Source organism: Lepisma saccharinum, chromosome 15, assembly GCF_977018435.1.
Source record: "Lepisma saccharinum chromosome 15, izLepSacc3.1, whole genome shotgun sequence".
Classification (NCBI taxonomy): Eukaryota; Metazoa; Arthropoda; class Insecta; order Zygentoma; family Lepismatidae; genus Lepisma; species Lepisma saccharinum.
The window spans coordinates 4,463,458-4,491,167 of NC_139243.1; the positions used below are offsets into that span (position 1 = coordinate 4,463,458).

At 39.4% G+C, this 27,710-nt stretch overlaps 1 protein-coding gene across 1 annotated transcript; it reads right to left on the reverse strand.

The window, feature by feature from the left end:
- LOC145999735 (uncharacterized) lies at window positions 1–27,369 on the reverse strand. The gene is made up of 2 exons (XM_083137015.1): window positions 27,169–27,369; window positions 1–942 (listed from the first exon to the last, which is right to left on the reverse strand). Exons 1-2 carry the CDS (start codon window positions 27,367–27,369, stop codon window positions 1–3), a joined length of 1,143 nt encoding a protein of 380 aa, XP_082993141.1.
- Between the last annotated feature and the right edge of the window lie 341 nt (window positions 27,370–27,710).

Genomic DNA, 27,710 nt, shown 5'->3' on the forward strand with positions numbered 1-27,710 from the left:
TCAGCCGGTTTCGAAGTGGCCTCCCTGGGTGGCGATACAGAGGTCCAAACGGGCTTTGAAATTTTGGGCGATGGGCCGCAGGTCCACGGGCGACAATCGGTTCCACTCATGACGCAGCGATTGCTTCAGCGACTCCAAACTGTGGTGGCGTTTAGCACATATCCTGACCTCCAAAATCGACCAGACACTGTAGTCCATTGGGTTGAGGTCCAGCGAGTAGGGCGGCCATTCCGTCGATGCGATGAAGTCCGGAAAATGGGTTCTGCACCACGCTTGCGTCATTTTCGCCCTGTGGGCCGGAGCAGAGTCTTGCTGGAATGTCCATTGCGTATCGCCGAAGTGCTGCTGGGCCCACGGAAGGACGACGTTCTCGAGAATGTTGTGGCGGTACACTTCTTGGTTGATTTTGACCCCTTGAACCACGAAAACCAGGGGCATCTTGCCGCTTGCGCAAATTCCGCCCCACACCATGACCGACTGCGAATTTTGGCGGTGTTCGACGATGGACGAGGTACTGGGAGCCTCTGCAGACCAGGTCCTGTTATTTTGGTGGTTGTGCACCTGCTTCACGGTGAACAGCTTCTCGTCTGTGAAGAGAATGCGCTCCCATTGCTGACCTGCGGCCCGGCGCTTCAGAGGGCGGCATCTTTTGAGTCGCAGACGCTTGCTTTCGTCCGTGAGAAGCTGAACTTTTTGGAGATTGTACGCCTTGATGTTGAGGTTCTTTTTCGCCATTTGCCGCACCGATTCGCGGTTGATCCCGATCTCACAGGCGACTTTTCTCATGGAGTCCCTCGGATTTCGCTGAACTCGCTTTTTGTTGATCTTGCGGTTCTGGGACGTGTTAACGGTAGGCTTTCTTCCTCTTCCGGAACGGTCGCCTTCATGGCCTAGCTCCTTGAATCGCTGAACTGAGTCTGAGACTGTCATTTTTGGAACACCCTGCAAACAAACAATTTCACATTGACGCTTTCCTTGATGCCACAGTTCCAAAATTGCACTGCGTTTGGTTGACAGTCTGAAACACAAAAACTGTAATCGTTATGAAGCCGAAACAACAGGTACAGTTACAAAAGACTATGGAGAATCCAATAACACAACAATTATTTGGCTACGGTGCACTACATTCTTGGCAGGATACGCCAAACTTTGTACGGGTTATTTCTTGTCACTCTGTATAAACCAATATATATATATATTGTGTTCAAACAATTGTTTTCATGCATTAAAGACAAAACTGTTTAGCAGCAAGAGTCTGAAGTACTTATAACTTCTCTCTCTGGTAATTTGCAATGCATTACAACAAACAATAAAATTGAGAGCGAAGCGAGCATGAAAACATTTTACATTCAAATTTTAGAAAACTGAAAACAATATTGATTTAATATGGATCAAAAATTTTCATGCGGTGCCATGGTATTCTCTTTTACATTTTTTTTTAAAATTTGATCGTTCTACTCCTAGGGCCAACTCCCACCGCTCCGTAGCTATGGCTCAGAATTTGACAAGACTATAAGAAAAGCAGAAATTTACGAAATATATTTTTATTTGTATAAAATTTGATGAGGGGGGGCAATTCCCCTTTATGCCCCCCATGTACTCTTGGCCGTCTGGACGAAATAGTGAAAGAAAGACGTGAAAACTAATTCCATCTTGAGTATCGTTTTGTCCTGCTACTCCTAGATTCTACTAGTCTTGCTTTCTTTTACCTCAACGTTTTCCCCCCTAGAATTGATTTCCGTCCAAGGTTGGGGAGGGGCAATGCTCATTGGCCCCCTGTGGTTGCGCCACTGCAACTCCTTCCCCCCTAGTTGCTTTGAACTTTCATAGGCTTAAAAATACTTTATTTTCTTTAGGAGTAGCCTTCAATAACCGCGATAAGATTCCTCTACACTAAATTTCAAGGTGAAAGTACAGAGTATTCCCTGACATTCGCTACGAGACTCGGTGGCAAGCGGCCCGGCATCAGCGCTTGTCTTTCCCGGTGAACGGAGTCCGCGACAGTCGCTAGAGTCGGCCATTAAAATTACAGTTTTCATATTGTGTACTAACCTTGACCACAGAAGGTGTTGAAAATGATGTCCCTCTGCTGCAACACACTCCTAGCATCTCCGAAGGAAATTGGCATTTACACGTGCAAGTTCGTCTACTGTAATTCTCCCGATTTCTCGTACAATACTCTCTTTTAACTCACGGATGGTGTGCGGATTGTCTTTGTATACTTTATTTTTTAGATTTTACGAGGTTTAATATAGTGGTCCTTTGTGGAACGGGAACACCAGGAAATTTCGTTGCAAAACGTCGTCGCGCTTCTCCACAATTCCTCTTTCCGAAGTAACACTCGACAAGTAAAATCCTTTGTTGTAATGTCAACTTTTGTGGTGCCATATTAATCCACAATCTTCAACACACGGACACGACACAACAGAACTTCCGAGGGAGGATTATACTGGCGTCAGTCTGCAACGTCAACAGAAAGGGAAAGAGAGCGAAAAAAACAGACTGTAGCGTGGGGCTGTCGCGGACCCCGTTCACCGGGAAGGACAAGCTCTGATGCCGGGCCACATGCCGCCGAGTCTCGTAGCGAATGTCAGGGAATTCTCTGTATAATAATGTAGGAACATGGGCGTCAGGAAGGGGGGGCAAGGATGGCCACACCTTCCCCTTTGAAATCGAATGTCAACCTAAAAGTATATATTTCACACGTATAATTTGATTACAGTCATAGTAATTTACATTAATGCGATAATTTCAAATTCAAGTGGTGTTTTTTGAAGGGGCAACACTATTATCGGGGTAATTTACCCCACGGTAAAATACCTTGCTTGTTCCTCCGTCGAAAAAATCTGCGGATGTCCATGATTAGGGGGGCAATTGCCCCCTTGCCCCCCCCCCGTGCGCACGCCTATGTATCATAGAGTCTAAAAATAAGCGTTTCAGCTATGTTCAAAATCTGTGGCACCAAAAATAGCGTCAAACTAACAATAGTTGTCTTTCTTACAATCTACGTATGTACAGGATGATTCAAAAGTCCGACAGCATAAGACAACTTCGTTCAGATAGCGAAAAAAGGAAAAAGGGGAAAGTTGTTGGAAACGTGTTTGTTTCTCTGTAAATTGCTTGAATTGTCATCGTAGAATGCACCGTTGAGGCTGTACGCTGGTACGATCCTCGATAAGAAATGGAAATGCCTTGTTAGCACATGCTTCGCCCATTTAAGAGGAAAACGTTGAATCTGACAAGAACGAGAATGAAAAATTTGCGGCTAGAATTGCGGTAAACTATCGTCTGCAGAAAAGATGATCAAAGGGAAGAACTAATTCGGACAAATTTGAAAAAATGTTTAGCGCATATTTTTATTTCAAAATACAGCGTAATTCAAAATGAATGGTGCAACTTTACAGTTATTATGACGTTACTCTTTGTGATAGAAAATCAGGCAAGGCCTCAATCAGTGATGTGCGTCTACGCGTAAACAACGATAGTCTACACGTAGACTATTTTATACACGTAGACGACGTAATCAATGTAAACAACATGGCGAAAGGTGATAACTTAGCAAAGGGCGCCGTGGAATAAAAATAATATTATACTGCGTATCAGTTTCTGACGTGTGAGGAGAACTTTTCATACTCTTTCTTCCATATTCGAACAATTTCTCACCTAGGAAGAAACCTAATATAGGAAATATTCTAGTGTTTTATGGGGAAATGACCACTCTTGCCTCACGACTGCCATCTGTTGTTGTTTTTTGCATACTATTTATCTTCTTCCATAGTTGATGAGAGAAGAGAAGAGAAATTTTGTTCTAAATAGGATTCTTTTCATTTCGTCAGGAACCAATGTAGTTGAAAATGTCACTTTCCTTTCATGAAACCCTTGAAAATTAATTTTAATGCACTTTACATTGTCTACGTAGTCTATGTAAACTACAACCCAATGTAATCTACGCGTAGATTACGTGTAGAGAACGCATGTAGACGTAAATTTATAGTCTACGGCACATCACTGGCCTCAATATAAATATAAACTCTGGAAGTTTCTTCTCACTAAGTGGGCTTATGCTGCTTTGCCGCTGTTCCACCAGGATCGCCAGTGTTGCAAAATGGCTAGTGACCAGTAGATGGCGTATTGTACGGTGGAGCTATGAGGATCTGATTCACTCACAATGGTGCAGACATTTCCATATGCGTTTTGGTAGTAATGCACATATTTCACCCTTCCGAAAGATTTGCCAAAATTACAACTGTGAATTGTTAGTGCCTTCGAAACCGTTGACAACGACTTGCTGTCTCGTGCATAGCAAGTACTGGATTATCGTTCGGATGTTGACCGCATTACACGTGGTCCCACGTTGAATCGTTATAACATGCGTCATGTGAGTAAAACTTCCACAGTTTTTCCTCATGTTGATGCCTTGTCTGATTTCCTATCATAAATAGGAACGTCATAATAACTGTTTTTATTTTCACCCTTTATTTTGAATTACCCTGTACAATATAAGAACTGTTACAGTGCCTATCGTGACCATCTGAAACTTTGTTGGAAAATTATGTACATATGTGACCTCTGTAGGTAACAAAAGATTATTTTTTTCTTCAGAGTTTGAAAAACTATTCTCAGCAGTGGCATTAAAATGAATGAAACTAACGTCCATGATCAGGTAGGAACAGCTGAAATATCATCACATCAAATATTGACATTTGACGTAACAATATTATGTAAGTAAGTCAGCTAAATTCTTGTGGTTAATGCTAGGGATGGCCAAACGGATCCGGATCCGAGAGTTTCGTATCTCAATCCCATTATAATATACCACACCTTAAAAGGTATTATGATCTTCGATTACAAATAAATTTTTCATTTGTTAGTCCTACAAGATTTTTTTTTTCAAGTGTTGTTCCTAAAATACTTTGCTACGTATCGGCTAACACACTCGTGCACAAAAATAATCTTACTTGTTTAACATAAAATGTCAGAGGTGATTTTGTAAATGCCATTGAAACGAATATGCATTCATTCGAATGTATTGGAAATGGAAACACACATAAATGTGAGACATTCCATTCCAGGATGAAACCTTTAACACATTTAACAAGATAGAAATGTTATACAAAAATTATACAATTGTTCTACAGTTACAGTTTTAAAAATTAAAAAAAAAAATTATAATATATGCAGTGTTCTATAATTACAAAGTGTAAGACTAACAAGGGAGCTTATCTAAGTGTCCCCCTCCGATTTCCATGAAACTTGGCAGGTGTATAGAGGGACCCTATGCACCCTCTTTCTTCCTATGCCATATTTACGTGGTTTCGGGGTCAGATCCCCACTTCAATTTCTCCTCATCTTGACATTTGAGTGGGGGGGGGGGGTTGCCCCCTAAATCCGTTTTTTAGCTGAAACACAAAAACACGTATTTGTTCCTTTGGGCCCCTCCATACACCTGCCAAATTTCATGGAAACCGGATGGGGACACTTAGATAACCTCCCTTGTAAGAGTATTAATTACAAATCGCGCAGGTAACAATATGTTATAAACACATTCTTACTTTCCAAAGAAGCGCTCATGTGGGATGACCAAACGGATCCGGATCCGAAATTTTTTGGATCCGGATCCGGATCTGGCCATCCCTAGTTAATGCGTTCCCTGAAGAGACTAAAAAAGAAGCAAAAACCAGTTTAATTTACACGTTTGAGAAATTGTCAGTTAATCCATGTGGACACTAGAGGCCACGTGCGAAAGCTCAGCGGTGAAATTTGACCACAACCAGCAGTTCTTATTTGCTTCTAAGCAGTGATGTGCCGTAGACTATAAGTTTACGTCTACATGCGTTGTCTACACGTAATCTACGCGTAGATTACATTGGGTTGTAGTTTACATAGACTACGTAGACAATCTAAAGTGCATTAAAATTATTTTTCAAGGGTTTCATGAAAGAAAAGTGACATTTTCAACTATATTGGTTCCTAACGAAATGAAAATAATCCTATTTACAACAAAATTTCTCTTATATTTTATTATCAACTATGGAAGAAGATAAAATAGTATGCAAAAAACAACAACAGATGGCAGTCGTGAGGCAAGAGTGGTCTTTTTCCCATAAAACACTAGAATATTTCCTATATTAGGTTTCTTCCTAGGTGAGAAATTGTTCCAATTTGGAAGAAAGAGTATGAAAAGTTCTCTTCACACATCAGCAACTGATACGCATTATAATTTTATTTTAATTTCACGACGCCCTTTGCTAAGTTATCACCTTTCGCCATGTTGTTTACATAGATTACGTAATCTACGTGTATAAAATTGTCTACGTGTAGAATGTAGACTATCGTTGTTTACGCGTAGACGCACATCACTGCTTCTAAGTCAGCCGGCGCCGACTAGCGGAGGAAAAAGGAACCTCACAAAACCTCCCCCATTCTACAGATCTTACGGCGAAGGCAATTTGTTGAGTGGGGCGACCGTGGGGGCATCTGTGTGCATTTGTGGAACCAGCCCTATTACGGTTGTTTCCAAATTGTCAGTTTGAAACATGATTCGAGAAGACAACACTGGTTCGGAGACTCCCCGAACGCGCAGTGGTAGCGTCGTCGCCTTGTAATCAAGGGGTCCCGGGTTCGATACCCGGTGGAGACACAAGTGGTTCGGAACCCACTTTAAAAAACTGTAGGTCCAGTCCCGATTAGCCTTACTGTGCATAAAGTGGACTTAAAACAACAAATCAAATCAAACACTGGTTCGGAAAATGTTTCGGTTTATTAATTTGTTAAGGTCATCTGCATATTTACGACATCATAAGGAATTGCAATTTATATTATCAGTTTCGAAATCATTGAAGGGTGTCTTGGCTTGGTTCAATTCTCCGTTGGAACCTTTGGAGCCTTTGAGAAGGTTCAATCGGGATCAGGGTGCGAAATCATTGAAAACTGGTAGGGTGGGGGGGGGAAGGAAATTCATCTACAGTCTAGCTCCCTCACAAACATGTGTAAATTATACGATATACATATTTGTAGTGTTATTAAAAGTAAAAATAAATTACTCAATTAAAATATATTATTATTATTACTATTATTATTAATTACATAAAAGAAATTAATTTGTTACTTTTATACATATCAGATATTGCAAAGCAGCTAACTTCCTTTACTAACTGGTAAAGATGTTAATATGTTATGAAGTGGTTTTATTATGTGTAAGTTTTTGTTTAGTTTTTGCTTCATGTTAATATAAATTAATTAGATTTCATTGTTATTATTGTTTTGCATTCTTTTTTTACTTTTATTGTGTGTATTTATGTAGATTTGTTACACTAATTTGTGTCTGTTTTCGATATTATTCTTAGTATATTTTGAAATTAGAAGTAATTGCTTATCTTTTGTTTGTTATAACAAAAACTCTCCTCCCCGGAAATTTTTGGTGGGGAGGATTTTTGAGGCCAAGACTGTTGGTTGGGGGAAAACTCCCCCCCCCCCGGATTTCGCACCCTGGTCGCGATTGACTTTCTTTTTGTATTGTATGCTTAATTTCATTCTACTTATTATTCTGTATTAGATCTTCATTGTTTTTCGCTTGTGCAGTGTTCCCAACCCCATAAATTTACGACCAGCTTTTGGCGTTGGCGTCCGGAATGGGGGGCAAGAGCGGTACGCCCCGCCTAGAAAATTAATACCAACCAATTATATACCGGCTGCGCACAATTAAAGTTGCGCTACTTACATCCCTCTGGAGGCCATTCGAAGCAACAGATTGAGCTGAAACTTGGTACAGATGCTTTGGAGACTATGGGAAAGCGAATGCTGACTTAAAACAAATAGTTCAAATTTTCACCACCAGGTGGAAATGTGGCGCATAGAATTATATTTTCCTTATTCAGACACCTCTGGAGCACTTTGGAAACATGGGATTGAGCTTAAAGTTGGTAGAGTGGATATGGAGACCATGGAGAAGCGAATGCTGACGAAGAAAATAAATAATTCAAATTTTCACCACCAGCTGGCAATGTGGCGCTAAAATCTTGTGCACAGTAAATATTCCGGAAAATGCTTCGTGCGACCATTGATCATACTGTCTTACACTTCACGCTGGCAGGGCGCATATTGAATAATGCTGTACCGACATAATTGACCGATTGATTGAGTTGGTGTTTAAGTCCACTTTCTGCACTGAAAGGCTAAACGGGACTGGACCTACAGTTTAAAGTGGTATCCGAATCACTATGCGCCTCCACCGGGTATCGGACCCGGGATCCCTTGATTACAAGGCGACGAGGCTACCACTAGCTGTCCCGACATAAACTCAAATTATTGGTTGTTGCTACTTCAGCGCAACGCTCGCACCTGGTGGTAAAAATTGGAACTATTCTCATGGAACATGGTCTCCATAGCATCTACACCAAGTTTCACCACAATCCGTTGCTTCAAACGGGCTCCAGAGGGCTCTGAGAAGGGGAAATTTAATTCTAAGCGTCACATTTCCACCTGGTGGTGAAAATTTGAACAATTTTATTTCATTCTCATCAGCACTCGCTTTCCCATGGTCTCCATAGCTTCTATACAAAGTTTCACTGCAATCCTTTCCTTTAAACGGGCTCCAGAGGGTTCTGAGTAGGAGAAATTTAATTATATGCGCCACATTTCCACCTGGTGGTGAAATTTTGAACTATTTTTTTTACGTCAGCATTCACTTCCCCGTAGTCTCCATAGCATCTATACCAAGTTTTACCACAATCCGTAGCTTCGAAAGGGCTGCAGGGCTCCGAGTAAGGCAACTTTAATTGTGGACACCCTGTATTTCACACATGTTAATTATTGTAAGTTGGTTGGAGGAACATAACTTCAACCTGGAGGGGTATTTTTTGAGGGCAACACTATTATGGGGGAAAATATGCTTCGTTTGGCTCTACTGGAAAAAATACCCTGCCTTGCGAAACAAAATTACTAAATACAACACTGCAGTTCATATTCAGCAAGTTATGTTGAGTTTTTCGTCCATTATTAGTTGAAAATTGTGATCAAGGCGCTTTGCTGAGATACAGCTTCTTGGTAACTTTGTCCAGTGATTCAGTTTTACTCCCATCTTTTCTCAAATCCTTTTTTTTTTCTTCTATTTTTGTTAGATACCGTTTACGAAATCGTCCTCTTTCAGTTTTTCAATTAAATACTTTATTTACGATTCTCTCGATGCCTTCTTCTTTACAAAATCTTTTCTGGTTTCACTTTCAGCAGCTTCCCTATCTTCCTCGTTTTTCCAGCTCACGTGAGTAAAGAATCCCAGAGTTCGTTTACCAACTTCCCCTGCGGAGCACATCAATCCTTTATCTTTGACACCGGAGGGAGCTGGGTTCGAGATTTATCGCGAGATCGAGAAAACCACGCGGACTGCGGAGAAAGATATACTCCACCCGGTGGTGCCACCTGTTAAGCTCCAGCAGAACTAAATTCTCACGGTTTGCTGCTGAAGGACGTATTATGTACGAGGGCTAGCCGGGAATGAGATCTCACTTCCACACTCGAGAGAAAGTAGATTGGGTTTCGGTGCCGGAGCGTGTTAAGTGGTCGACTTTCGATCTTGCCACCGAAGTTATCAGGTTCGAATCCTGGCCTGGGTGTCGGCCTTGTGATTGTCCCTTCATTAATTTCATCATATCATCACCCTGCATCAACTTCTTAGTGTGAATAACGAAATGCATAATACCGAGGGTCGCAAAACGTTTGAACGTTAATAATGGAACACTAATAATAACAGAAAGTACGAACTTTGTTGCGTGTCACATTCATTGGCAGCAATACTTTGTCTCAGAGGCGTATTTTGCGCGCATGCGTTAATTGTGGGAAAATAATTATTACTTTCTTTCATTTCAGATCCAAGAAATGTAATATAAGCTTAGTTTCATGAAGGGAAAGTGACATTTTCAACTATATTGGTTCCTAACGAAATTAAAATAATACTATTTACAACAAAATTTCTCTTCTCTTCTATTATCAACTATGGAAGAAGATAAATAGTATGCAAAAACAACAACAGATGGCAGTCGTGTGGCAAGAATGGTCTTTTTCCCATAGAACACTACAATATTTCCTATATTAGATTTCTTCCTAGGTGAGCAATTGTTCGAATTTGGAAGAAAGAGTGTGAAAAGTTCTCCTCACACATCAGCAACTGATACGCAGTATAATTCTGTTTTACTTCCAAGGCGCCCTTTGCTAAGTTATCACCTTTCGCCATGTTGTTTACATAGATTACGTAATCTACGTGTATAAAATAGTCTACGTGTAGAATGTAGACTATCGTTGTTTACGCGTAGACGCACATCACTGGTGGCATACCTACGTCCGTGGAGAGTAGGGGAGGATAATTAGCGTACCATGAAGCGTTGGCCGGTGCAGACGCGGATTGCGGCGGTGGAAGCCTTAATGCAAACAAGCACCGAGCACTGTGGATCGCTATGCACCAGTTCCAGAGACATACAGCATTCTTAGGTGGGTTAAACAGTGGAGAGACGCGGGTAATGTTGTTAACAGTCAGTCAGCGTGAAATACACGCTATTCCACAGGACATAGAATAGAATGGAATATAGGTTTATTTCAGTATGAGCCTATGCGGCTGCACACACACACTTCCATCCATCAATGAAGATTTTTCCCTTTCTTCTCCACCCCCCCTCCCCATAACCCCTCTCTTTATGCCCTCACATGTTCAACATTACCTTTCATACTAATTGTGGGTTCTTCTCTCACTGCAATCTATCAATTTGTTTCATATTTCTCATAATTTTACACTTATAGCACTAGTTATTATATTGTCAAAAAGCCGCTTTCTGCACACCGCTCTCAGGGACTTTCACTCCCGTCCCTCAAGTTATTCACTCTCTTTGTCCAGACGCAATGTAGGAAGGTTCCCAGGTCCCTTACTTGGGTTTCGTCCCTTCCAGCCATTTCCCTCCCCGTAATGGCCCTCATTAGCCCTCCATTTTTGATTCGTTCATATCCCTTATGTATTTTCATCTAGCCTCTGCTGTTTGCACTGGAGGAGTATGTGGAATTTCGTCTCGTCTTCCCCACACTTTGGACATTCTGCACTCCCGTCCTCTCTCACGCGGTTGAATTGTGTCCGCCCCCTAGCCTGAACCATGCCAAACCCGTCCTGTCACTCGCTCCACACACGTCTACGTATTTTCGCCTTCCCCATTGCCTATCCCCATCCACGATCTGTGCCGTAATTAAAGATACTTTCCCCGCACATTCTGCCAAACTGTCTTGTTTGCTGATGTCCTCCAATCTGTCCCGTATGATCCTCATTTCCTGCATGCCCCTCGGCTCCTTCTTCCCAAATCCACCCCAGCCCTATGGTGTACAGTTCCCTCTTTATCATTGTTACCCAGTGGCGTTCCTTTAGGTCAATGTTCTGTGCTTGTATCGCGAGTTTTTTCTTAGATTTCCATCCCCCATATTTAGCAGTCTTGCCAAATATTTGAAACCTCTCATTTTTCCTATACTTTCCCATTGTTGAGACGCGCGTCGTGAAAGCCTTCCCACGGTGCATCCAAGCAGAAGGAAGACATTTAGAGCTGCATTGATGTCCGCATTGTTCACATTATACACTGCATTAAATGCGTACGTGTATACTTTTATTTCATAAGGATATAAAGTTACTATAGTGGAACCACAAGGAAAGAAACCTGCGCAGACCCCATCGCGCTGGCGGGTGGGGGAAAAAGACAGGAAGAAGGAGGCTTCAGAGCGGCCAACGTCAGTGTTGCCAGACCTATTGATTTCTCGGTAGGATTCCATAATAAACTATTGCTATGGCACCTCCGACGGCCTGCTCAAAAACAAGTTTCCTGGTCACCTTACTTGAACATGGAGGGGAGAGCGGAACTCCACTCAGCCATGAAAAGTGCTGTTTGAACTGGGAAATTATGCCAAACGATGTGCTAGGACATTATTATTATTTTATTACTATTACTACATTACCATGGGGGTCCGGAAGGGGGGGGCGTGGCCCCCCTGGAAAATGAAAGTCAACCAAAAATTATATATTTTTCACATATAATTTCATTTCAGCTGCAATAATGTGTGTTAATTATTGCATGAATATGATACATTGAAATTTAAGCAATGTTTTTTGAGGGAACAACACTATTATTGGAAAAAATGTGCCTTCCTTGCCCCTGCCTGGAAAAAATCCTGCGGACGTCCATATACATTACTATTTCTAGATGGCTGTATTTTATCCCACCCTAAACTCTATTTCTACTTTAGTTATTTTACGTCGCTTTTGTGCCTCTACGGGTAAGTACGACAATATGGATGAATGAAAAACTGATGAAATGGATGATGTGACACAAACACAGTGAAACGTCCTTGCCTTACTAAGTAGAAATACTGACTTCGTAGCGTGGGCAAATTATTTTATATATGTATGTGTGTGTGTGTGTGTGTGTGTATTATATATTAAATGCAGCAACATAGAGGCAGCATAACAGACGAATAAAGCATGTGTTAATAACAAGAAATTTGCTAGAGAACGAAGCGGCATAGTTCAATTACAAAGGAAATAATGCACCCCCTCCCCCGTAGTTGCTTGGAACTTTCATCGGCTTGAAAATACTTAATTTTATATCCTTAATATACTATTCTATACTTAAATACTTAATTTTCTACAAAATTAAAAAGCGGCATGGACGTCCAGAAGGAAGTGCAAGGATGGTCGCCACCCCGTCCCCTTCTGGAAAATGAATGTTGACATAAAAGTACTTATTATTTCAGACGTATGAGTTGATTTCAGTTACAGTAATTTACATCCATTATTATAATAGGGATGTAGGAACGTGATAATTTCAAACTCAACTGGTGTTTTCTGAGAGGGCAACATTATTACGGGGTAATGTGCCTCGTTTACCCGCCTGATAAAAATACATTGTTTCCCCCTCGCTGGAAAAAAATCTGCAGACATCCTCTTGCCCCCCAGTGCGCACGCCTATGCCGCCCCCGAGAAGGTCGATCATCCGCTACTATTAGATCATCGGATTTTGTAGCAGATCTTCTGGTTTCCCAAGGAACAATCTCCCGATTTTTTCACGTCTGACCTGGCAACACTGCCCCGAGGACCGATAACGGCAGGGAAAATGCGCGAACGCTTTTGAGGGAAGGTTTTTTTCCTTGTGGTCGAGCTATACAAGCAGTCACGGTCTTTCGGTTGTAATTTGAAGTTCGTAGATAGGCAACAATGCGCCACCCTCTGCTTAAATAACACTCTTCTATCAGGATACAAGTCACCAAGAAATGTTGCTTTAAAAAACATTCATTTGGACGTTTGCCGAGAAATCTTTTGAAGTTCCTTCCATGCTCTAATTCTTTCATTTGAAAAGAACTTTCGGAGTAATTAAATTCTATTTATTCCCTTCATTTCCCTCCTGAGCGAACAATCGGATAATTCCAAAAGAAAGAATTTTAATCAGGGTTCATCGAACAGAGTTATTCTTCGCTTTAATTTGAATTTGAGAAAGATTTATAATCGGCTTAAGAGAAGGTTTGTTAACTGCAATTAAGACACGGTGGTGGAGGCGTTTTTTTGGCTAATTCTTCTCCCGTTTGCATTCCCTAATTTATACAGGGTGTTTGACAAGTCACTCCCTATTTTTTAAATGATTGATTTGATATGATTGATTTGATTTTACTTCACTTATCTGCCACTTCTGGCTAATCGCGAAGATGAGGATGATATGATTAAACTGTTGAAGGGACACTCACAAAGAAGATCCATTCCCAGGCCGGGACGCGTATTTCACATGTGCACATTGACATAGAGATTGGGGGCGTGGTTTTGTGTATGAATGCTCCCTATTGGCTAGCAGACTGCCTCAATGATACAGGATAGGACACTGGCATTTATTTCATTGACTTGTGCGAACACTTTCTGTAAACCACAGACTACAAGCAGAACCATCTAGTGGGAAAAATACAACGCAATCGGATAGTAATCAATACACCGAAAAGCGAATAGACTTTCTCATTGGAAATAAAAGACGCAATAATTTTTAAAATGTTGCGTTCGATGAAAATTCTTATACAATTATGTAATATATTGGGTCATTTTCCGCTTTTCGTCAGATGAAAACAAGGAACATTTTTAATTCTTACTTTAAAAATCGGTCAAAACCTTGAGTAGCGCCAAAACCTTAATTTCGACTATATAAGCGCGATGCTATTTGTTTTGTAAAAAAGTTGTTACAAACCAGATATTGCACACTGGAAACAATAACACAAGATGAAAAGAGAGGAGTTTCAAAAAAGAAAAGTAGATGGCAGCACAAGGTGAAGAAATATAAATAAATCGCTGGAGGATAACTATGGATTTAGTGAAAGTGAACTACAATAGAAAGATGTAGAAAAGATCAAAGCAATGTATAAAAAGTAGAAAATAGATGGAAAAGGAAAATATAAGTGGTTTACATCATTCAACAAGTTCAAGCCTGCAGTCAATTGTTAGGCACGCCATAGAAGTACTCAATAAAGAAAAAATAGACCAGCCAACCAGAAACGTCTCCATTACAAGCCACACCCCCAATCTCTATTTCAATGTGCATATGTGAAATACGCGGCCGGGACCCCTGCCGTTATAGCGCGCTGTGCTAACCACTCCGTCACCGAGCTTCGCATAATACTACTAAACTGTAATTCTGTATTCATCTCAATGTTACTTCTATTGAAAAAGTAGCTTTTACCGTTACAGCTAATTACTTTTAAAAGTAACTAGTTACAGTTGGATTTCCTCGAAAAAGTAACCTTAATTACTACGTAGTTACTTCCAAACGATGCTCATACCAAACAATATAAAATGTAAACCCATGGTTTAACCCTCCGTCATCCTCGTCCTTATATTAGCACAAATGTCCGCGAGCGACATTCAGTGCCGCACAGACACGTATCTAGAAATATGTTTCGGGGGGGGGGGCGAACCAAGTGTCTCAGGAATAATAATAATGATGTTTAAATTAAAATAATTATATTAAATAAAAAAATACTAATTACAATACATAAATTAACATTATATTATTATTACACGAATAGATAAAAAGACTGTATAAGAATAGAGATATAACAGCGCATATTCATTGCGTAGCTTACCTGTAGTTAAGATCGGAATAATTTACATAAAATTAATGTCAAATAGATGAATATTTATCGAATAACAAAAATGATGTTACATGCAGTTGGAGAGAAGTAAGTTTCTGATTAATATTTTATGCATATTGAGTAGTAGTGTACATAAATCTTCTTTGTAATGTCATTCAAAGCCGTATGATCCCAATATAATCCTTGCCTTGTAAAAAGTTCCGAAGAAATTATTAATCATCGATTATGCATAAAAAGCTAATATTTTTTCATTACCTAATTTTAGTACTTGGTGAGTCTTTTGGGGGAGGTCCGCACCTCTGGATTCCCCTAAATACGTCATTCCTGTCCTTCAAAGCCATATGATCCCAATATAATCCTTGTCTTCCAATATATTCAGAGGAAATTATGCAACAAATGCTAAACGAGTATATTTTCATTATATTTAATTTTCGTACTTAATAAGTCATTCTGGTGGGGGGGGTCCGAACCCTCTAAATATGTCCTTCCTGTCCTCCAAAGCCGCGTGATTCCAATATAATCCTTGTCTTCCAATAGGTTCAGAGGAAATCATACTACAAAGGCTAAACTAATATATTTTTCATTATTTAATTTTAGTACTTGATAAATCTTTCGGGGGGTCGGACCCCCTGGAACCCCCTAAATACGTCCTTGGTGCCGCCCCATCAAAGCCAATATTATTTACGTTAATTTGTGATGCAAATAGATATTTAATTACACTAGCACTTACAGGAAATGAAGTGTATATGAACGTAAACATGTCAATTTCGGACATTTTTATTAGCTATTATATTTTTAAAAAAAACTTTTAAAAAATGAGAAGAGTGTCTCATAATTACAAGCTTACACTCTTGAAGCAAATGTACCAAATTATTATTCTTTACCATTTAATGAATAAAATATGAACTCACCATTCACAAAATTTGCAACGTATTTTTAAAAACGTGTTGAAATGGTACAACTTATATGGGCTCAGAAAGGAATTATTTGTTCCAAAGTGTTCAGACAAGATCTTACTGACTCGCAGAAAAGACAATCAAATGTTTTAAATACAACTTGAGGAAACTTACAAAAATATTCTTAAAATTGTTCAAATCTCAATGTTTCTCCCACGTTTACGAGATATACGTACAAAAAAGTCATACTTACTCAAACCAATGAAACCGAATATGGTCACCTTCGAATGCTGTTATTTTGACAACTCTGAAATTTCGTATGGGTACTGCAATGGTTTCTACATACAAATAATTTGCATATCTAACTTCCTACCGTTGTTCTATTCTTCTTGTATCTGCCAAATTCAAGGCTGGCGTGCTATGATTTAAGATGGGAAACGTTCCCGCGCGCGGTACTGAGTGCCGCCAAGGGGACCGGTTTCTTCAGAGGCTTGTAAACGACTGAAAAGCTGTCTGAGAAAAAGCGCGAACACCTCTGTTTTCGTGGGAAGAGTGTAGATAGGTTACTTAGTGTTCTCCCGACCACTATTGTGCTGGGAAGAAAAATAATTCAAAATTTTTAAAAAGCGCGGGTTACATAGAGTGGTAAATATGCGATATCGCCCGAACGGATTTCTTCAAATTTACAGGAGAAACTACTTACTGAAATCAGTTTCTGTAGCATTGTCGAAGTTCTTCGAGGTATTTTCTTTTGCGGAAAGTGAAAACTTCAGCATAGAATGCTGCAGAACAAGAAATAATCACTTTTTATGTAAGGAACTTGCATTTTCTGTAAAGCCGTTGTTTCCATTATGTACCTGCAGATGGCGCGAGCGTCAAAAGTCACGCGGTCTCGCCAGTGTTTCCAAACGTGCTTTTTTTTACGATTTTTTTTTAACTATGCTTACCTAACCTAACCCAACCTAACCTTGCCGGAAATGGTCCGTGGGGCTATCGTGAATGGTTTTTGGGGCTATTGTGAATGGTTTTTGGGGCTATCCGTCAATGGTTCGTGGGGCTACCGTGAATAATTTTTGTGGCTATCCGTCAATGGTTTGTGGGGCTATCGTGAATGTTTCTTTTGGGCTATCCGTCAATGGTTTGTGATGACATAATGAACACGAACGTAGGTATTTTTCGGTTAAGAAGGTTGAAACACTGCACACCCACTCCAAATCGACAAAACACAAGCACGACGCGCGATGATCCATGACGAGTGCACGCCATATTGTCTGTTACCCAAGCCGAACAAGGAAGACAAATAATGACTCGTAATATGAAAAGTTGACACTATTTTATGGAAAAGGGCATAACTTCACCTTAAAGAATCTTCCGCAATGCAGAATAGGTAAGTATCAATGATAAAATTAACGAAATAAATGAGTGAGAGGTGTTCGGGCAATACTACATAATTACCCATTGAGTTTCAATCTACTTTAATTCTTCCAATCTCACGAAATCTATTCACGGATACACTAATCGGGGCAGAACAAACGGAACTGGAAGTGAACATTTACAGACAGCCTTGCACAACAATACAGACATTATTGTAGAAAACTAGTAGAATATTGTAGCTCATTGTACCCAAGTACAATGAGCCTTATCTTCATTGTTGCTTGATGAGAGTAACATAGGAACAGAGACCTATACAAGTATCAACTAGTCATATGAATAGATTTAACTGAATACTTCTATGTAGAACTTGGAAGAAGCGATTTTTGAATGATAGTAGTTACATTGCATCGTCGGAATTACGTGAAGCAGCGTATGGAACGTCTCCTTCTTCCAAATGGGGAATCTTCCAGTTTCTCCAGTTGAGCTGGGAAAGAGGATTGTTTCATCTGGATGAGTGCTTCAGAAGGACCCGTTCGCAAAGAGAACGGAATCGTTTTAAAGACCTGTATCTCAGCGTCTTGAGCATTTGCTGCACTTAATTCACTTCGCACGTCGCAGGAACGGATTGGTCAGTTCGTCTGAGCCAATCAGGCTCTACCTGGAGTATCTTGCTCTTTCGAGTGGAGTAAGGAGTGGTGAAACTTGTTTCGACATCTCGCTTCAGTCTTAAAGGTGGAACCTGATTCTCCGTTAACTTTTTCAGAAGCTTTATACACGTGTAAACGAACTGTACACTTGTGATCAACCTATTTTTAAATTAACACGAAATATTTCAATTATTATTGGGTAGCAATGGCGTATTCTCCATTTAAATTGTTACTTTAAGTCCACTTTTTCACAGATTGGATAATCGAGACTGGACCTACAGTTTAAAGCGGGATCCGAACCACTATGTGCCTCCACCGGGTATCGAAAAAGACGACGACGTTACCACTACGCCATCAGCGAAGGATCGTATTCTGTATGTTACCATGGTTACCGCTGGTAAACCAATCTTTTTTCACTTACTTTTGCACATTTAGCTTTAACACATTTCTCACAAAAAGTTAGGAATACTGTAATATTAGGCACAAAAAGTTATAATGCAGGGTGTCTCATAAGTAATAACGCAAACTGACACAGGAGAAAGTACACGATAATAGAAGCAAGAAAGTCAGTAACATTATAGTATAGGGGAGACGGATTTCTTCAAATTTACAGGAGAAAGTACTTACGGAAATCATTTTCTGTAGCGTTGTGGAAGTTCAGTAATGTAGTTTTGATCCATTTTAATGCGAATGAATGTTGTTTTCTGCGAAAATCTCTGTCCGACACGCTGTTTCTGCTGCCGCCATTTGCTTTCTGCACGAGAGCACAATGTTCCTTGTGTTAGATGACGTATCCCCGTAGTCAGTGTTTCAAACTCGCCGTGTTTTCACTAGAACGTGTTTTTTTATATTTTTTTTAACTATGCTTGCCTAATATAACTTAACCTAACCTAACCTTATGGAAAATGGTTTTTGGGGCTAACGTGAATGGTTTTTGGGGCTAACGTCAATGGTTTGTGAGGCTAACGTTAATGGTTTGTGAGGCTAACGTCAATGGTTTGTGAGGCTAACGTCAATGGTTTGCGAGGTATTAGCATAATTTCAAATCCGGGCACGAAAGTAGGTATTTTCCGGTGCACGAGGTTGCAACACTGCATAAATCGACAAAACACTCGCACAACGCGCGATGAACCAGTACGCTATCGCCCGGCATAATGTGTTACAGAATCGAAATAACAAGTAACAGTAAATACTCGTAAATGTAAGAAATAGACATTATCTTAGTTAGAAATGCATTATTTCACTTTAGGAAATGTTCCGCATTCCAAAATAGTACGTTAGCAATGTTAAAAAGTGCGAAATATATGATTTATAGGTGTCTACCCCATACTATAATAGTACCAAAAAGTCTCAGTAAACATGGGTCTGCAAATGAGCCGTTTTCGAGATAATCGCGAATGTGTGATTACAAGCCGCCGCTGACTTCGTTGTTTGTAAACGTCGTCCTAGTTGGTAAAATGTACTCTTCGTTGCTGTAAGGTTCCATTTTCACTACTCAGTACAGCACAACTGACGTGACTCTCACAGTACGATTAGACCGTGTACTGATTGTATCCATCCTGTTTGATTACAACGCCACCTCTCGGAAATCTTCTGTTTTGTAAACAAATAGCAAATCTCGGAACGCGCAAGGAGTAAAGCACTCGGTGTTTACAAAATGCAATCAGTGACGGCTTCTAACCACACATTCGCACACATTATTAGCATTTTAACAAACTAGGACAACGTTTACAAACAATGAAGTCAGTGGCGGCTTGTAATCACACATTCGCGATTATCTCGAAAACAACTCGTTTGCAGACCCATGTTTACTGAGTCTTTTTTGCTTCTATTATCGTGCACTTTCACCTGTGTCAGTTTGCGCTATTACTTTTGAGACACCCTGTATTAGGCACAAGTTTGGAACAAACAAAAGAAAACAAAAGAACGTCCAGCAGACAGACGGATACCATGTGTTGTTGCATTCCAAGGTTGTGCCTATCATGAATATAACAACATTCCAAACTTTTTGTGAGGAGCGTGTATGTGTAATTGCTCATTATATATTATGCAAACTATTAAAACAAGCTTCTAAACCAGAATTTAAGAAAAATAACTTCAAGGCTGGTTTAAATACGCCACTGATCGTTCCCCATCGCGCCCTTCTGACGACCAACTGCATGCGGGGAGGGAGCCGAAGCGAGTGCAAACAGCGTTGGCGGGAGAACACTGCTTGTTCCTTCTTGCTTTCTATGCCACGCTTGACAGGCAGTGTTGCTACATGCAGGGAAATCTAGGTTCAGTTTTAGATAAAAGGGAGATTTTTATGAAAAATATAGAAATTGGCGAAAAATTTCAAGTTATCGAACATCCGCTTTTGATTTTCTTGCATGCTTGCATTGGTGTTTCTCTATTATATCTAATTAATATATAATAAAAATAAGAAATGTTGCAGTAAACCGGGTCAAAATTTCACGATACGCTGCTGCTGAGTAGATCTGTAGGCGGCTTTTCTACCTCTCTACTTAATGGCGACGATGAGGATGAATTGTGAAACGCAGGAGCGTATATTCTAGGCTAGCTACGCTATCTGCGAAGCCTGAAGTCTAGAGAATAAAATACAGGAGAAAAATCGATCAGAAATTGTAAATAAAATTATTCATATCAGTGAGATGATGATGGTGATTCAGGAGTTGGCAACCTGATTTTTTGCAAGTTGGCAACCTGATTTCCTATGAGTTGGCAACCTGATTTCCTATGAGTTGGCAACCTGATTTCCTATGAGTTGGCAACCTGATTTCTTATGAGTTGGCAACCTGATTTCCTATGAGTTGGCAACCTGATTTCCTATGATTTGGCAACCTGATTTCTTATGAGTTGGCAACCTGATTTCTTATGAGTTGGCAACCTGATTTCCTATGAGTTGGCAACCTGATTTCCTATGAGTTGGCAACCTGATTTCCTATGAGTTGGCAACCTGATTTCTTATGAGTTGGCAACCTGATTTCCTATGAGTTGGCAACCTGATTTCTTATGAGTTGGCAACCTGATTTCCTATGAGTTGGCAACCTGATTTCTTATGAGTTGGCAACCTGATTTCCTATGAGTTGGCAACCTTATTTCTTATGAGTTGGCAACCTAATTTCTTATGAGTTGGCAACCTAATTTCCTATGAGTTGGCAACCTGATTTCTTATGAGTTGGCAACCTGATTTCTTATGAGTTGGCAACCTAATTTCCTATGAGTTGGCAACTTAATTTCCTATGAGTTGGCAACCTGATTTCCTATGAGTTGGCAACCTGATTTCCTATGAGTTGGCAAACTGATTTCTTGTGAGTTGGCAACCTGATTTTCTATGAGTTGGCAACCTGATTTCTTAAGAGTTGGCAAACTTATTTCTATTCAAAGCCTAGGACCATGTGACAGTGAGATAGCCCAGATCTTGGACTCAGGATAAGCCACTGGTGAAACTAGTAAAAAAAAAAAACAATGACAGGTACATACCTTGCCCAGGATTCAAACCAAAGGATATTCCCTTTCTTAACTGGCCATCTAACTAATTTTCGACGAAAGCTGCCTCGCTAATCTGTAAGAAAAAATACACCCCAGGTATAAATTTGTTCCAAGTAATTTGTACTGAAAGTGTATCAGAAATGTACCAAAATTGGGTCTTACACAGCAGCGGCGATTGGGTGCCAAATTGGGGGAGGGCAATGACAATTTACTTTTCCTTGGAAGACAAGGTTAGCATTAAAATACCATAATGCGGGGACCAAAAAGTGGGGGGAAGCAACCGCCCCTATCTAATCGCCGCCACTGATCTGTCAAAGACCTTTTTGTACACTTTCGAGCTTAGGGACGCCTTTGAACACTTCCTTTAGAGTTTTTGAAGTAAGCCAGTGCACTATTATAACACTTTTGTACACAACGCGAGATGGCGCGAGCGTTGACAAACTGCTTTGTCGGAAAATAAAGAAAAAGATAGACAAAATTTTCTAACAAAATTACTAATTTAAATACAATAACAAAGTACGTTACAAGTCAATACGAACAGATAACAAATCAAATCAAAATAAAATTGTATTTATTCTGTAACTCTTGATTCTGTATGGATTAATTTCAAAGTTTATTTGTCAAATTGTATTTATTCTGTTTCTCTTGATTCTGTATGGATTGATTTCAAAGTTTGTCAAATTGTATTTATTCTGTATATCTTGATTCTGTATGGATTGATTTCAAAGTTTATTTGTCAAATTGTATTTATTCTGTATATCTTGATTCTGTATGGATTGATTTTAATGTTTATTTGTCAAATTGTATTTTGTATCTCTTGATTCTGTATGGATTGATTTCAAAGTTTATTTGTCAAATTGTATTTATTCTGTATATCTTGATTCTGCATGGATTGATTTTAAAGTTTATTTGACAAATTGTATTTATTCTGTATGGATTGATTTCAAAGTTTATTTGTCTAAGGTTAAAGGTATGTGGGAATGTGTTTCACTTATAGACTTTAAACCAAGTCTAAATTATTTCAACATTGTCCATTGTTGATAAATTTCTGATATTGAAACTACATTTGTGTAATTTGAGCTAGCCATCTTCGATGTGATAAATAAATCAAAACGTTGCATATACACGTATTTAGGACAATTATTAGCCCATACAACCTGAATTAGATGTACAAAAATACGCAAATTATATAATAACAGAAGATAAAACATGAATATTATGAAAAGTAATAAAATATAAATAATTTTATGCAAGACTTTTACTCGAAAATAACAAATAGATATATTCCAATAACTGATGGCTAATATGGAGGACCTTAAAGTTATTTTGTATCTCCTATGGGTTAATTTCAGAATTTATTTATCTATGGATAGAAGTTAATTGGGAATGTGCTAGTTCCTTGATGCGTTCAAGTAATTGATTTGGTTTATTTTACTTCGCTTTTCTGCCACTTTTGGCTAATCGCGAAAATTAGGATGAGTGATATGATTAAATTGATGAAGGGACACTCACATAGAACACTCATGACCAGTCCTGGATTTAAACCCGGGACTCCTGGCGTTGTAGCGTGCTGTACTAACCATTCCACCACGGAGCTCGGCATGGGACAACGAAAATACCTCTACTTCTGCTGCTATTACTATTATTAATTCTTTAGATGAAGGGAAAATTTGTACGAAAAGGGAAATTCCGTCCATTGCAAAGGGAAATTTTGCCCTTAGATTGTGGCAACACTGTTTTGGAGTCATAACCACAGACACATCTAGATTGCTAGGTCTTAAAAGTAGCCGTGGGGTTCTCAGGAATGACTGACCAGTGAGAATTCATCTTTTTCGCAACGCCTGAGGTGCGAGGAAAGAAGTGCTCATCGTAAAAACCGCCATTTTCCCCATCATTGAGATCATCTTCATCATCATCACTTCAAAACTCAGCGGAGGGTCTTCGGAACAGCTCCCCTGCGGCCTTCCATTGCCGTGTCCCATTTTACCCTCGCGTCTCCATTACCTACACTTAACATCTCCCCTAGGAGGTTTTGTACGATAGATGTCAGCACAGGAAGGGAACATCCGCGAAAATGTTAAAACTTAGGTACGACGAGGTCGGATTCCACAAAAACTAGAAAAACAGTTCGAAACTATTCTTATAAACATACTAATATTCTAAATGCTGATATACGAGAAATAAATTCAGTACCCAGGGACCGGATTTTTATTTTACCTTTTACATATTTCGAGGTAGTGGCGGATTACCAAATAGGCCCACTAGGCACGTGCCTAGGAGCGGCAACTCTTGGGGGCGGCAAATCTTTTTTCCAGAATATCAAGAATAATAAAAAGTGTCTTATGTACACAGTGACAATTTAGACCTATGAAACCAATGTTTCAAATCAACGGTTTGCAACACTTTCGCTTCATACGAAAAAAACCTTGATGTATCGGATTTATGTGTTATCAAGAAATGTTTCGTCTGCTCTGTCTCCTTCAGGCGCCAATCAATTTGTTTTTAACCCTTGCTGTGGTTTTTATCGCTTACAATGACAATGCAAGCCGCCCAGCCTTTGTTGGTTTGTTTTTGTAAACACATACCCCTCGATCGTCCACTAAGGTTTTGTTAATGGCCAGGCATTAAAGAAGACTGATTGCTTGAAACTCGCACCTGTAACAATGCCAGTCTTCAAAAAAAAATAAACACATAAACACTTCTGATAAGTGAGTGAGTGAGTGCAGCTTTCGCGTGGACCGCAACTAGTTTTGTCTTACTGGATTCTCTGGCTGGTGCATTCAGTTTGTTGCTAGTGCGTTTTCGATTTGGTAGTTTTCTTTTTCTTTTTATGCAGCAGGCAGCATGAAGCGAACAAAGTTAAGTGGGGCGGCTTATCGTAAACTTGCAAACGAAAAGCGTGAACGAGGAGCAACTTTACAGTGCACATTTCGTTAGTGACGATCCTGCCGAGTTGTGTCTGAATGACTCTACAATTGACATTCTTCTAAGACGTGGAATTAATCTGAATGCTGAAAACGATTTTTCTAAATCGCAAAGACTCATAGCAGGTAAGACAAGATTTTTAAATAATAGTGTTTTTTTTCGTAAACTTGTAAATGGCGAATCAATCTTGCGGAATTATTTGGTATATTCGTGCAGCACTGGTGCCGTTTATTGTGCATCATGCTGGTTGTTCAAGGGCAAGACAAACATCGCAACTCACGGCATTTCAGACTGGAAAAGCATTTCAAATATTCTAGCATCACACGAAAAGTGGTGAGTGGTGAATTTAATTTCTCAATACATTACATAATTTTAGATATAGCACATACAGAAAATGAATTGTTTGTTATTGATTTTTATCCTTTGTTTTTTATTTCAGTATGTTCACTAATTTTTATATTAGCCTGTAAAAATACTGCAAATAAGTTACTACTTTTCTTTTGAGAAGGGCGCACATTAAGTTTTTGCCTAGGGGCGGCGAGGAAGCTTAATCCGCCACTGGGTATATTACATATTTTTGCACAAAAATGTGTAGGACAAGGTGGCAATAGAGAACCCTGCTGATAATATAGAACCCCTCAATATCTAAATAACACGCTGCTGCATTCTGGTGGTGACACTTGTCACTTGTTTCTTTGCTCTGAAGGTCGTAGGACAACTACACGCCATTTCTGTAAGCACTTTTCGTCTTTCGTCAAATTTCAAACCTTAGGAAACGTACGCAAAACCTAGTTTATCTGAAACTTTTGATGATTTACAAGTAATGATTAGAACCACACACTTCACATACATGTTATTTTGTAACATCTTCACGTGGTTACATATATTTAGTCTTATTCGTTTTATTGGTAAGTTGCAATGTTTTTCAAGATGACAATGTTTGTATTATGACCACCATGGCGCTGGTAGCATGGAACATGCATGTTTTAGAAAGTTTTTTCTTTTATATCAGCAGTTCTCAATGTACGCTTTAGTCATAACCATGGCTCGGATACTTATGCACTAAAAAACGCAAAATATGCACTAAAAAGTGTAAAATATGTACTTAAATATGCACTTTAAAAACCTGTTTAATTTATAAATGCTGTATATTACAAACTATGAAAGGTTACATGCCATGCAATGAATATGCATTATTCTGAATGCTCATTCGCTACACAGATATTTTTCAATTAATATAGTTCTGCGTTAAATGAACCACAATACACTACAGATCAAAATCATGATTGCATTTGATAACAACATGTCTCAAATTTTCGAACTTGAAACTCCTCCTGTTTTCAGCTAGAATAAATAGTCATATTCAGAACCACGCGTTCCACTTTTCAAGATACAAGTGGACTGTATTCTAGAGCAACAATGTCAGCCACATCATACACATCAAGTTCCAGATCATCCACACGTTGCCTCCCCGATGGGGCAGTGGTATCGTCGTCGCCTTGTAATCAAGGGGTCCCGGGTTCGATATCCGGTGGAGGTACAAGTTGTTCGGATCCCACTTTAAACTGTAGATCCAGTTCCGATTAGCCTTACTGTGCATAAAGTGGACTTAAAACACCAACTCAACTCATCCACACGTTGTCCATTCGCAATAAGAAACTTACACGCGGCTTTGCCAGCTCAGTCGATTGTTGAGGTGAGAATGACGCACTTGCTACATTTCATACAATCCAGGAAAAAGGAAAGAAGAAAGACAGATAAAATAAAGAAAAGAGAAGCGAGATGAAAAATAAATACAGTATATGCTCGGTGTTGGTTGTGGGTACAAAAAAAATATGCACATCAACTAATTTTCATACAAATATGCATATGAAATATGCATTTTTAGTTAAAAATCCTTAAATATGCATTTGCATATGCAATATGCAAAATGCATAATTATCCGAGCCCTCGTCATAACTAAACGTCTACTATACCCCCAACATAGTGGGTTTTGGGGATTCTTCTTTGGCTCTCTGATTGGTGGAGCGTTTTAATACGCGTATCTGTAACAGAGCAAAATGGCATTCGGGCTGTATGTGGAAAGATGAGAGACAAATAAGACATTAGAATCCTACGTTTATCATTGTATTAGGTATTCCTACGTCTACAATATTTATGATTGTGTAGTTACAAAAATTAAAATGTGAAACACATGTACCGTCCCCCTAAGCCAAATCTTCAATTCTGAAAATTTGTTTAAAGTTAAAAATAATACAACTGATTGAAGCAACTCAACTCCATACCTACTAGTGCTGATGGTGTGATTCTACTAAATAAATCTTTCTTGACCAAAGAAAAAAAATAATCAAAGGAACGCATATTTTGGTTTTTCAAAAAAGGTGTCCTAATTCCGTCCCCCCTTTCCAGTTCTTATCTACTCATTTATTTTATGGGAAATTCTACTAAAACACCGTTAAAATCTCTTGTAATAAATTTATTGAGATGAAAACATGTTTATACATTTTTATACTTAAGTTACATCTTTTTACCCATCCAGGCAGAAATCGCAAACAAAGGTTTTGACTTTTGTTGAAGATGAACACATCTCCTGGCACCACTGGAAGTATTTTGGAAACTTCGCCCATTTCTCTCCTTGCTTGTCTTGGGGAAAAACGCTTTTCACAAATAGGACATAACAAATCGGTGGACACCAGTGGAATTTGTGTTTCATCCTCAGAGTCGCTTGAACTTGAGTCATATTTCTTTGTTTTCTTTTTGGGAGGTTTTGTCGATGATCTTTCAAGCTGATCTTTATCTTCAATGATGAGACGTTTCTTGGCCTTTGGTTGGGACTGCTTCTTCTGACGATCTTCCGCCATTTGTTTCTTCTCCATAGACGATTTTAGAGACATCTTATGGACTTCCTATTACCAAGAATGAGGTCCCGGCTCTAGAAGATGTGGAAGGCTGGTTACTGGAAATTCCTGGATGTCTCTTGGACTGACCATTTGGAGCTGGAGCATTCTGGTTGTCATCATTCCCTACATTGTCAGGCACCTCTGACTCTTCAAGTTATCTGGCTATGAAGTCATGCTCTTAAAAAGCATCGTGATCAAACGGATGAATTCGTTTTCCTGAATCCATTGACTGCAGTTTCAAGTGTAGCAGCACGAAAGTACGCTTAACAGAACAAACTGGATACTTGTAGTTTCCTCACAATTCTGTTTGGGTTAGAGGCCAACCATTGCTCTAT